The sequence below is a fragment of the Daphnia pulex genome, chromosome 11 (genome assembly GCF_021134715.1).
Source record: "Daphnia pulex isolate KAP4 chromosome 11, ASM2113471v1".
NCBI lineage: Eukaryota > Metazoa > Arthropoda > Branchiopoda > Diplostraca > Daphniidae > Daphnia > Daphnia pulex.
In genome coordinates this window covers 4,902,593-4,915,937 of record NC_060027.1, presented here as the reverse complement: position 1 = coordinate 4,915,937, position 13,345 = coordinate 4,902,593, and the positions used below count along the sequence as shown (strand labels likewise).

Below are 13,345 nucleotides of genomic sequence, written 5' to 3'. Positions count from 1 at the left end.
TGATACGTACATGTAATTCAAATCTAATTAAATTTTATATGAGATTAGAATTATTTTAATAATCTTGCTGCGAGATTCAAAACTTTTCGATCCGATGAACAGACAGAACAGACTAGAAGCTGCACTCAACGGAAGGTTACATACCATACCTGAAATAAATTAACTTGCTAAAGACTAAAATTAAATTTCATCCATTTAGAACATTATTCATAACCAGTGATAAATATTTTTTTTGTTTTGTTTTTAGGTGGACAAAGTTAACAACCGAGAAAATAGATGTAGGTATATTGTTTCACATTATAAAAAAGAATCTGTTTTAAAGCGAATAATCAATAAAAATCAATAAAAAAAACTCCGACAGTTTTGTATTGTTAGAAACGGCACTTACCCTGTTTGGCTTATGGCTGGCTTCGCTACGTCGTCAATTATGGTGAAAAATTCGTTAGGTGGGTGAAAGAGTTCCATTCAAGTCTATGGAGGCTGTCAGTGCTGGCCGTTGGACTTAAATCATGACGAGCTAGGAGCATCAATCCATCCATCAACTTGGTCAATTCAAATGAAAATCCCACGCGCCTGTGCACAGAACAACGCGACTTTCAGTTACACTCATCGACAGAATATATAGAGAGAGCAGAGCCCGTATGTCTAAACTTTTTTCTTTTTTAATGAAAGTAAACGTCGTAATTTATTTTTTACCGGACTCGGTCAAATAACTTATCCGTCGGAAAATAGAAAAGACACTTTCCTTCTTTTTATGCTGCTGCAGCGTTGTGCAATAATTTAGGCAAATAATTGCGACCGGACATGTTCTTTTTTTTTGCATCTGTTGTTCGTTATTCCCTTTCAAACTCTCACGATAGATAGTATAGATGCAACTTGTACATATTGTATGTTATGTATAGATGTATGCGCTTGTTGGGGAGGGATTTATTTACGACTTTTTTCGGGTTGAACATTGTTCGTTATTTTTTTCCTTTTTTCTTTTCTTTTTTTGTTTTGTTTTCGAGGCGTAAAAACTACAGCAAAGTATAGTACAAACACACACGAGTAAACGACAAACGTTATACGTACACACTTGGGGATTGTTTTGGAGAGAGAGGTACCAAAAAGAGTAGATTGTGGGATAAGTTTTGGCGACCATTTGTTTACAGACGGATTTTTTTCTTTCTTCTTCCAGCGAAATATAAACAAGAAACCCAATAGGAGTTAATAACAAAATGAAAAAAAATGTGATGGGAAAAAAGCCCAGCACACAAAAAGTGTAGTACAATTTTTTTTTAAATAACAACAACAAAAAAACGGGCATCATTTTGATCCGCACATAATTTTTTGTTTGTGTCGTCTCATCCGTCAGCAGTCCGTCGTTATATAGACACGCCAGATCGCGCGCACACACACAACACAAGCACCCGCTAATTGTAGCTTCTCAATTACATCGTTTGTTGTATATATGTATTACGGTATGTATATATATAATAATAATATCTAGACGATGGTTTGTTTTGTTTTTTTGCGGTTGTTGGTTTCGTCGGATGATTTCAGACCGGGTGTTCTTTGCTGTTATTGACTGCGGGCATGAGGAGGCCATTCTCGTTGTTGGCCAGCAGAGTTTTGAGCGGAACGTAATCTCGATCCGGCACGGCTGTCGTCTCTTGAGTCTGCATTCCAAAGGCAAGGTCGCCGACTAAGAGAAGAAGAAAAATCCCCAACACACACACACGCAAGGTGGTATATAGGAGGGAAAGAGGAGAAAGAAGAGAAAAAGAAATCATCATAAATTTAAAAAACAATAGACGAGAAAAGAAGAAGAAGCTTATAACAAGTAGCTGGCGTTTGTGTCCGCGCCCTGGTATACATATCGCTACATGACCTTAAACGGGCCAAACGGGCATTAGTGGCCTCATATATGGCCTATGGTGCTGGTCTAGTGGCCGGTAGTAGTAGGCCTAGTAGTTACAGGGATAGATAATAGGTGGGCAGGCCGGGCTGATTTTTACCTGCCAATTTGGCGTCGTCGTCCTTGGCCAATTGGGATGCGAACGACGTTTCTTGGCGATTCATCTTGCGGCAGCACGGCCAGCAGCAGCGGGACGGGCTGCAGGCCCGGCAGCAACAACTGCGCCCACACTGGCCCCTCAACAGGACGTAGATGAAAGGATCCAGCACAAAGTTGAGGGCGATGCAGACGTCGGCCACTCGAAAGAAGACCCGCTCCTGGTTGCTCGGATTGGCCAAACCCATCGGAATGGCCACCTATTTGATTTACACACACGCGTCGGGATAAAAAAAAAGAAAGAAGAAAAGAATGCGTTTTCGTGTTCAACAAATTTCGAAATTTTGTTTTTTTGTTTCGTTCTTCTTCTTTATTGAATTTGAATTTGAAGATAAAAAAGAAGAAGATTGGGTTTGATTATATAAAAACGTTGGGCTCGCTTGTTGTGGCCAGTCGATTTATAGCATTAGACGGCCCTTTATCACACTCTAGTGTGCGCGCATCGGACGTTTTTGGTGAGCCGAATTTATTCTGTACGCCGGCCGCCGTACCTACAAGACACAACAGACCAAACCGACACTCTCCCCTCTATACGGTGTGTATCGAATGTCTAGGCAGAGAAGATGCTCATGCAACATGGCCATTCTTGTCCGCCTCTAATAACGATCGCCGTCAATTTGAATGCCACACGAAGCGCTCCTATCGCCGGCTCTACTCCCGCGTGCGCGCCAATGGAAAATAACAAAAAATTGGTATATGCTTGTTTTCCGATTGTATGTTAGACGCTCCGTATATGCACGCCCGCCGCCACTATCTCGAAGAATTTGCGAAACATTTAAGAGAAGAAAACAAAAAAACAAAAATTGCGAAAAACAAATTTTGACAGGTCGGGCCATAGAAAAGAAAAATAAATGGAATTATGGACGGGAGGGTCTTTGGCCATCATTCTATATATGACTCGCTAAATTATTCTATGATCCTTTTGAAAGAGAAGAAGAAGAAACCGTGCGGTGTGCAATTTCAATGGCAACTTGATTGAAGTTTGAACCTCCTCGACTCGTGTAATCCTTTTGTCGAGCGCTTTCATCCAACATCCACGTCAACAAACGCAAACTGATGTTAACCAACAGCAGCAGTCGTCTGGTATGGGTTAGTTGGCCGATTTCCGATTATGGCATGGCTTAGCTCCCTCCTACCGCCATTTACAATATTAAAATGGATTTCGTGAAAGAAAAAAAAAGGAAGAAGTAAGAGATGACTGTCACGCTCGCCTTGGGCCAACTGTGTTATTCAATCGCGAAGTTTAGTGCGCTTGACATCGGGTGAAGTGATATACGGCAATCTCTGGCACACGGGAGACAAGCTCTAGAGGGGAAAAAAGAAGGAAAACCTCCCAAAATAACTAAACTACTCCCCGCGCTTTAAACCAAACCAAACCAAATAACCCCTAAACAAAAACGAAATAAGCTGCAGAGTCTGGCAGACACGCGGCACACACATAACATGTTATAAAGATAAAAATGTATACTATAGTGTATGTATGTGTATCCTATATATATTGCTGCTGGTTCAGCGGGCGGCTCGCTGCCATCACGACGGGGCCGGACATCCGATACGACTGCGAAGCTTTCACGATGGTTACATTGAAAATCAATTAAATATATCACTCGGCGACAAATAGCCGATGCGGAACGAAATTTCTTTTTCAGTTTTTCTTTCAAGAAAAAAGAAAAGAAAGACGCGACCCGCTCGTTGACTTTTTCGACCATAAATAATAAGACAGACTTGGATAACACACAGCGCACGAAGAAAAAGTCTCTCTAGCTCTTTCAATTTCATGGCGATGATCACACGGAGCGGGAGACAAATAAAAAAAGCCGGTCAGAATCCAGCAGCAGCAGAGCCAAAGGTCATTGATGTGCGCATACATTAAAACACACAAACGACTATCTGTACTATACTATATATACCCTTTTATCCTGAAGGTTTCAACCTTGTGAGCACTCGGCGCGGGATCCTGGTAGAGTGGTGGTGGTGGTCATGGTCTCTCCTCTACTATCTGGGTGACACGGGGCCTCAACAGTTGGCCTCAAATTGATACAATTTCCCTTTTAGATGCGACTCGACGACTAAATAGCCGATTTGAATATGTATAGAAATGCCGGGCGCGCCCTGTCAACTCGCAATGAAAGACCGAAAGAGAAAAAAAAGAGTAATAAATTACTGAACGATCCTTTTATTTGTTTGCCATGTCGCGGGCGGCCCTCAAACGACGACGACGGAGTGTCTTGTCCTCTCTGCTGTTCGGCCTCGTTAAATTCTTATCTCTTTTTTTTTCATATTAAACCGCCCGATTTCCTCCCAACCCCACCCGCCTTACGTAACATTCGACTAAAAGGCTTTGCTCCACGATCTAAACAGCAAACTGATGTACAAGGGCGAGCAGCTTTTTGGGAAATTTCTTTTTTTCTTTTCGAGATCAAGATTGGCAAGGCCTGCTGCTGTGGGTCTTGTCGTTCAACATTTTATTTGATTTCGAATTGATTCGTTTAGCTTGAAATTACTCCCGCCCGCTCATCGCCTCTGTAGCTTCTGCATGTGACGATGCTCACAAATGTTTTTATGGGTCCCATTTGAATGTCTGGAACATTCGACGATCCGCAGCCGAAAATGGGAATGGAATCGATATTGATATGTGTAGGCGCAAGAGATGGGATCTTACTAGTTGCGGGATCCAGCAGAGGACGTAGAAGATGCAGAGGACGGCCATGAGACGGGCGAATTTAATTTCCTCCTGCGTCTGGTTGCTGGGATCGTGGTGGCGGTGGTGGCGCCGGGAGGCGGACGAGCTCCCGGACGAGTCGCGCTGTCTGACGCTCAGGTGGTGGCGGCTGGTCGAGCTGTTTGAGAAGGAACTGTTGTTGTCCAGCTCGATGCTCCGCCTGGCCGAGAAGGACAACCGCCGGCTCTGCTTGTCCCGCAGCGGCAGATGCTGCTGGCTCACGGCCGCCGTCACCGACGACGACGACAATTCCGCCGGGTAGCGAGTCAGCCGCCGGTTTCCACTCCGCCGGTTCATCTGGTAAAGGGCCTCGATCACGCCCAAGTTGCACGCAACAATCAGCACGCACATGGTCAGACCTAATCGCTCCAACGACCGCGCCAAATGTCAGTCGAAAGTTTTTAAAATTCAAATAAACCAAAAAAGAAACAAGGCGCATAATTTAAACTTGAGAAAAACAGAAAATCGATTTCAAGGTGAAATTGGATTTCTAATTAAATGTAGTAGTTATGTAAGGTGAAATAGAATCGCACCGAAACCGAACCAAATGTAGGCGTAGGCAATATCGTCGGGAGTCGTGCCAAACCGGTACCTGCAATCGAAAAAATGAAACATGTATGGAAAAGGTGATTAATCATTGGCGGGAAATTTGAATGCCGACTTTATTATTTTGATTTCGTCCGGTTTTTCTTGTGTTATTTCTGATTGGGAAATTGGTTTGTATTTTTTATTTTTATTTTTGGAGTTTGTCTTACCTGGAGCAGCGCTTGTATCCGACCTGGGACGTGTCGTAGTAGAGACCGAAACCGAAAAACGGCAAACAGGACAGTATCGTGACCAGAATCCACAATCCGAAGATTGAGCTCTGAATTCGGCGATATGTCACTTTCTGCAAATATTTTTGTTTTGTTTTTTTGTTGTTTTTGTTTTTTTGTTTTCGTTTTTTATTTTATTTTTTTTTCAGAAAATAAAAGAAATGTGAAAAGGGACAACATTATATAATTATAATTTCTCAAGAATAAAGAATGGCAAAAAAAATAAATTGTATTTCTCTTTTGATTCTTGTAATTTAGTTCTTTACTTTTTCTTTTAAAATGAATCAAAGTCTTTTTTTTTATTATTATTATATTTTTTTGTTGTTGTTGGTATGTATAAGATAAGTGAATATAAAATATCCAGCTGCTTAACATATCGTTTGGCGATTAAACATGGTATAGAATAACGCAGCCAGTCAGTTGTACATGGATATAGCGGGCGTCATATCCATTAGGCAGCGTCCAGCTGTGCACAGCGCCCGCATTGAATACCAATCGATTTCCGCGTGTCCTACACTTTTCTAAACTGCTTGTTTACAACAATGTTGACTAGACACACACACTACTCTTACTCTGTGTGTGTGTGTTCAGCATGGATACTCGGCCATGTTTTCGGCCAACTCGACTCATTGACAACCCAAGAAGTTGGACAAAGACCCTCGCCACATGTTATATTGTTTCCTGCGCTCAAAAAGTTCTTCATCTTGTGTGTGTGTCTATGTTCCGAAATAAAATACTCTTTGCGAACTTTTCCTTCTTCTTCTTCTCTCTTTTTGCGCGGCCCGGCAACTGCTGCGATATATTATTATGCTGATTGCATAATGGTGCATGTATCCCCAAAAGGCTGCTGATGCCGAAAAGAGGAGAGGGGATCGATATCTCGGATGATCTTTCCCCGCCGGAAGATAATGAAGTACGAAATATCCCCAAGTACTATATTTTCGATATACCCGCGCGCTTTTTTTTTGAAAAAAAACGAGAGAAATAAATGTAGGTGATACGTTTTATAGACGCGGACGGCATTGAGCCAAAAGTTGACTCTGGCGGAATAAATAATTTGACTTTTTCTTTCTTTTGGCTGTCAGTTTTCTTTTCTTTCTTTTTTTTAAAAGAAATAAATTCAAAAAGCCCTTATAAAATCAAAAAACTAAACTTTTTTCAAGATCGAGTCTACGCACTACACACTTTGGTGAGTGCATTATATTGAGCTACTAATCTACTATGTACTACTACGACTGTGGGTTTTAGAGAACGTTCAAGGACCAGCAGGAGCCGGGCCGTTTCCCTTGATGAATGGAAAAGACTTTCGATTTTCTTTTCTTTTTAAATAGAAAAACTACGCTCGTGCGTGTATAGTGGATATTCATATCGAACCGGATAAGACCCACACACAGTTTGTAAAACAGGACGAAAACACGGACCTATTATGGGGGTCCCGGCCAGGCCTAAATATGGATTTGCGACTGAATATCCCGGTGGGTAAAAAAGAAAAACAAAAGCTAACAGGGGCAGTTGTGTGTTCTGTATTACGTCCGACAAGGCGGGCCGCCGATGGGTTTTGACCCTGGCCGGTATATTCTCTACTGATGTGGATGAGAGACTAGTTCAAGTTGTTGCTGGCGCATTCCTAGCCGGACTTGTTTCGATAATCTCGAAGAAGAAGAATATTCGTCTATACAATAATCTATTCGGCGCTCTGTCCAATTGAAACGGCTGTTCTGTTTTTAGTGGGTGGTTATATCAGCCCGACGGCCGGCCGACTCTTAAGACTTGGACGTATAGTCAAAATCTCGTATAAGACAAACGGAATCGGCTTGGCTCGCTGCCTCTTTGGTTTGGTATAGGTTGTTGTTGTAGTTGCTATCGCTATACGATTACCGTTTGATAGACGAAAGGTTTGGTGAGAGCGAACCATCGCTCGACGGCCATGGCCAGCGCCACGGCCCCAGATCCGAGTCCGAAGGCGCGCCAGAAGACGCGGACGCCGCAGAAGTAGGGCGTGAGGACCCATCGGCTGGGCATGTAGATTTGCAAGTGCATCTGGATGGAGCTGCCCGTCACGGCCAGCAGGTCGTTCCACGCCAGACACTTGAGCATCAGCGTCTGTCGCTTGTTGCGCGCCGTCTCGTTCCGTCCCAACATGATCAGCGCCGCTATGTTGCCGGAGATGCCCAGCAAGTAAAACACCGTCAACATCGCCTTCGCACAACAACAACAACAACAATTCAAATATTTTTTTTTAAAGGAAAGAATAAAAGAACTGTTTAATAATAAGAAATTAAAATTTTTTCTTTTTTCCCGCCCGCATCTATTTTGAATACATTTTTACCCAATAGAGATATGATATTCCGTCCAGCAGCCACATTTTATATATGAGGCGTGACAGCGTTAGTCAACAGTCTATTGTCATTCCAAATCCAATAACTCTTTCGTTGGGCTAGTAGTGTAGTACTAGTAGGCGTCCCTACAGATATAGTCTCTCCTATGCAGCTCCCATGACGTCTAATAGACATGATGGATGACGTTCCGTCTAGAAAATAAGAACACCAGCAGCACACAACTATTTCCCAAAATCCTTCTACCCCTGCTGCTGCTGCTGCTGCTGGCACGATATATCTAATGTTATACAAGGCAACACAGACACCATAGTCATTGTTTCTTAGTCCAACGCATATAAAACCCTCCCCCCACCACCAGCCCCAGCAATGTTGCCCCCCGGAGGACTCGACCAATCAGTCTTGGCGTTTTCCGTCACGGAAATGAAGCCCAACAAGAAATCAAGTACTACTATACTATATACATCGCAGATGGAGTGAGAAAAACAACTGAAAGTGCTCTACGTATATAGTGTAGTAATACCCGGTCCCGTTGTTTCTCTGCCCGTGATAATCATATATCACAACAACAACAACCCGAAAATAAAAAAAGAAAAGAGAAAAGAAAAAGACGAACGAGTTGCTTCTTTTGCTGGTGACAGAATGGCCGACCCGACGGACGGAGGTAACGCGGACAAGCGCCGTTCGACCACCCAGCCACTAATTTATAGCTGCCGATAAGGTGGTGGGATATGGCCAAAGGGATGGAACAGAAAAAAAACAATAAGAGTGCCCGTCCGTTTTCTCCAGATAGAAAAGAAACGAGCGCAATACGCAACTGGCCAGCAGCATGCAGCCCCAGAAAGGTGGATGGTAAATCAAGTTTTATGTGACAACGATGATCCTATATACGTAGTACGGCGTTGCCCAATTAATTTCTCCTCCCGGCATGATGGACGTACCTGCACGGACGGATTCAAGTGGCGGACGCCGCTGACGTTGGCGACGATGCTGTTGGCCAGCAGGAGGCTGCTCGTGTTGCCTCCTCCAATGCCGCCCGTCTCGTTGCGCGAAATCACAAACGCCGATGAGGCGATCGATAGAAAGTCAACGGCGGCGGCCTCGGTCGTCACGCGCTCCGGTGGCTGCTGGTACTGTTGCTGCTGCTGCTCCAGCAGATCCCTCAGCGCCGTCTCCATGGTGATCCTATTTAGTGACACTTTTGGCTCCAATTCCAAACAGAGATTTTTTTGCGCTATTTCTTTCTTTCTTTTTTCACTCTTCTATTCGATCTGAAAGAGGTATGTATGTTTCTAATGTTCTTCTTTTATTTTCCCACCGTTGCAGAAATGGAATAAGGTGTCGTCCATCAACTGTCACACACTCCGCCCACTCTCCACGCCACGCGGGATCTTCCCACACACGGCAGGAAATTTAAAACGAAAAAGAAAAAGAAAAGAAAAAGAAGGAAATAACTATCAAAAAAGCTGCCGGGATATAATATGGCGCTATGCACTTTTGAAGGGAGAAGGCTATGCCATCACATTAGCATCCAGCAGTGTCGATATTGCACAGCACAGTGTCGGTCGGGTTATGTTATAGGCACACACGGTATGGGTGCGCGCTCAGGTTTCACGAACGTGCGGTTTTTTTTTCTTCTTCTTCTTCTTCTTTTTTATTTTATTCGGCGTCGTTTCACGTTTCGAGGACGGCGTCGATATGTATGAGAAGAGGAATAGACATTTATAGATAGAAATGGATAGATATTCCCCCCGCTGATGAAAAGGATAGGATTTTGTGTGCTGTGCGAGAGTCTCTCAGTCTATAGGAAATGGACGGTGTTCACATTGGCCGGGCCTGGGTTGCGTCGACGTCGTTCTAAATATCGAATAAAAATCACAAAAAGGTCGTTGATTGCCAAATGACTGCTGCTGCTGCGGCTGCTCCTTTTTTTCTTTCTTTCTTTTCAAGTGGAACGACAGCGAAGAGAAGCTCCTAGACGGGAACGACGAGATGACGCGGGACATCGGCGGGGCCCATTTCATTGGCCGTTAGATTATTGGTGTCCTCTCCTTGCTGCTGGCCGTGGCCGCATCTCTTCTTCGCTTCTTCTTCTCCGGCAACAACGTCCCCCGCACACATCCTATACTAAATAAGGAAGACAATGTAGATAAAGTGTCCCTTTCTTTTCTTTTCGTTCTTTCTCTTTTCATATAATATATGTTATGCATAATTTGCTGCTGGATTCTCTCGCCACAGTTGAGCACACACAGAAGGACGGACAGACGGACGGGCCATGCAGCTTGTCTAATTTTACAAATGAACTGTTTTGAATCTCTTTTATTTTTCTTTTCTTTTTGGAAATTAAAAAATAAAGAAAGAAAAACACCTGGCAACCGAAGGGAATGAAAGAAAAGTCTCTCGATGGTGTAATAACGAGAAACGAAATGGCGTCATCATCATCGCGTAGATTAACTTGAAGTTATTAGCGAGAATTCGACGCATAAAACCCGGCGCTCAGCTTTTGTCTTGGATTTTTTCTGTTTTACAAGACATTTCATTTTCCCCGTGGCCAGCCAACGGCAGCACATGAAGATGGCCCACGCCAAAACGGGGAGGGAAAAAATTAGTGCCGGACCATTGTGCGCCGCCGCCGTCCGTCCTCGGCGTAAGTAACACCGCGAAAACGATTCGTTTGCGTTATCTAAGCGCGCAAGAAAACAAAAACAAAACGTACTTGGACTATAGCTTCAATTTGAGTCCGCCAGTGAGAGAGAAAGAAATGGAAAAAATAAAGAAAAAAGGAAAATAGAATCAGCCGTAAGAAGTTGAAGGACACATCACTCGCGCGCGTCCCTCTCTAGCTCCTGGCTGGCCGTTCGGCATAATCTTGCAAACTTCAAAGTATATAGGATATGCAATGAGCCTCTTATGGCTATAAACCAGATGGCTGGAAGACTTTGAACCACCAGCCAGAACCAGCAACCAGCGGAGGAAAAAGAATAAGAAAAAACAAAAGAAAAAGAGAGTCAGCAGCATCGAGCCAAAAAAGTTTCCGACTCTCAAAAGAAGAAAATGCGAGTGTTGTTTAGAGCTCTGCAAGTCTATGCCAAATAAAATTCGTTTTCCATTTTCTTTCTTTTTATTTTGTCTTAAATGGACGACGTGTTTTTATATTATATCGCCTCCTTTTTTTCATTTCGTTTTCTAGTTGGAAATTCCAGAAGCAAAAGAGTTTTAAATGTGTGTGACTTATTAGTCACTTTTGGCCCAACTGGTAGAGTATAATGGATGGCTGTACTCTATGTTGGCTGACAGGTCAAATCAACTACGCCGAATTCAATGCTACAAATGATTTCGATTTGATTTCTAGGAACAGCAACAACGCGGCGTGTATAGGCCAATGTCGTAGCCAATTTGGGTGCAGCTGCTCCTGCCGAGTCCGCCCTTTTATATATAAATCTATCTCTGAACTCGGCTAAATATACGTGGACGGAGAGACGAGAGTTGAGGAAATAAATGGGAGGACAATAGTCATCCTTGTGTTTCTTTGACTCAAATGGGCCACGCTCGAAAAAGGAGAGCCGAGGGGGAATCGTGTTCTCGCATACGAGATACGCCATGTCGTGTTGACAATGCTGAATGGATTCGCCATGATGGATCTGTCCATCTTGTGTCAACCGTATCGCATCGTCTTCGTCGTCGTCTTTTTCCTGGGCTACTTCACAAAAGGCACTCCTCTTCTTATAATACAACAGGCCGTCGCACAGCAAAATTTACGTTGGGCTTTTTGAAAATCGTGTTCGCTTCTAATCCGGCGCTCTGTTATTCCTCTTACCACGCAGTCCATCTCTCAACTTCCAGCAGCGACAACAACTTTTCAAATGAAATGGCCGTCTAGCTATTAGATCATCTCCCAGCTGGGGTATTACTGCTGCGCTATTATATAATGAAGTGACTGAAACTCCCCGAGTCTTATTTTTCTGTATCATCAAATCGGCCATCCACGTCGTAATAAAAAAGAACACGGTAATGGGAAAATGATAATAAGAAAAAATAAAGTCATTTCAAATTGAAAATGTTACCGAGTGTGAAATAAAAAGCGGATCCGGCGTGTGTGCGACGGAATAAAAACACACACTCGAAGCGATCATCCGCGATCATAAAAAAAAGAACAAAAAAAGTCATTATGTTCTTTATTGACTTTGACGGTCTTCTATCTTACGTAGATATCGCAGAGTAGCGAATTGACGCCGATCGAACAATGACAACATCCCCCCTTCATCTCTTCTGTGTACATACTTGTGAAAGTAGCAAGTTCGTCTGGCCCGTCATCCAATCTCTTTTGCACCCAACTGCCCGTCAAAGTGTATAAATATACTCCGCCCCGAATGAGCGATAAATAGTGGCGACGTACACAACAACAACAACAACAACCAAATAAATGCTGCGCGACTCACCTCTCGACAATGCAGCAGCACCTCAACTGGCCATTTGTTTTGGGGCCGGACCTGCCCGCCGCCCCTTCTCCACAGTGAGCTGTTTGGGACTTTCTCAATTCTCGCCACGAACAAACCAAATGTTAGAACAATCAGGAGCGGAAATAACCAAACAAGAAATGAGTTCACGCACACAATGTCCCCCACCACCTCGCGACGACGGGCCACTCGTCCGCACGGGAATACTAAGGAAATCAAAGCGCAGAAACTTTTAGCTATTTTAGTTTTTGTTTTAAACGAGAGTAGAACTTTGGGTGATGTAGTCCGACGCTAATATCAAGCGGCAGTTATATATACGAATGAAGAGACTCTCTCGCGTGGGTGATTTTATTTGTTCTGGCACAAACTGGACGACTGCCCGGACCCCCAACACAAAAAAAGAGGGGGGGGGGACTTATATAGCGAAACGGAGGGCCGGCCAGCGTATAGATGCGAGTAGCACGAAAAACAGAGAACAGCCAACTGAAGCACAACTGGGTGGAAATCTCCCGCTATATACTACACACACGCTGCTGCTCACGCTCTCTCACTCCCGTTGTGACTGTACACAGCCAGCCAGCAACAACCAGCGACGACGGTGCATCGGCCGGCTGAAGCACCACCTCCCCGGCGCCCACCCATCTCAGGGAAAGGAAAAGAAACCAAACCGCCTCCTGCGATCTTGCTGTGTGTGTCCCGCGTGAACGCAAATCCCAATGACTCCCGAATTGAATGAAATCGACGAGCTGCTGCAGGGCCCAACGATGTGGAAAAAAGTTTGCTATAGAAAGAAGAAGAAGAAGCTTTTCGATTGATATGAAGTCTGGTTTCTCTTTCCTAACGAGACACATTATATTGGCTGCTGGGCGGAAAAGCAGCGTTACAATTTCTGACCAGAGCGATTGACGAATGTTTTATCTCCCGCTGTCGTCAATGTGTAAGACGCCAAAAATTTCTAGCAG

The 13,345-nt window shown here is 43.8% G+C and overlaps 1 protein-coding gene across 2 annotated transcripts; it reads right to left on the bottom strand.

Annotated features, from left to right (window-relative positions):
* Positions 1-870: 870 nt before the first annotated feature.
* LOC124207098 (prostaglandin E2 receptor EP1 subtype-like) lies at positions 871-12,922 on the bottom strand. Of its 2 annotated transcripts, none has more exons than XM_046604386.1 (8): positions 12,366-12,922; positions 8,868-10,053; positions 7,469-7,789; positions 5,531-5,664; positions 5,309-5,367; positions 4,716-5,134; positions 1,998-2,253; positions 871-1,684 (listed from the first exon to the last, which is right to left on the bottom strand). In XM_046604386.1, the coding sequence occupies exons 2-8, from the start codon at positions 9,102-9,104 to the stop codon at positions 1,539-1,541; spliced, it is 1,572 nt and encodes a 523-aa protein (XP_046460342.1). In that variant the 5' UTR covers positions 9,105-10,053; positions 12,366-12,922; the 3' UTR covers positions 871-1,538. The 2 variants fall into 2 exon arrangements, with proteins under 2 accessions (XP_046460342.1, XP_046460343.1); XM_046604387.1 differs by having other exon boundaries at positions 8,868-10,048.
* Positions 12,923-13,345: the final 423 nt, after the last annotated feature.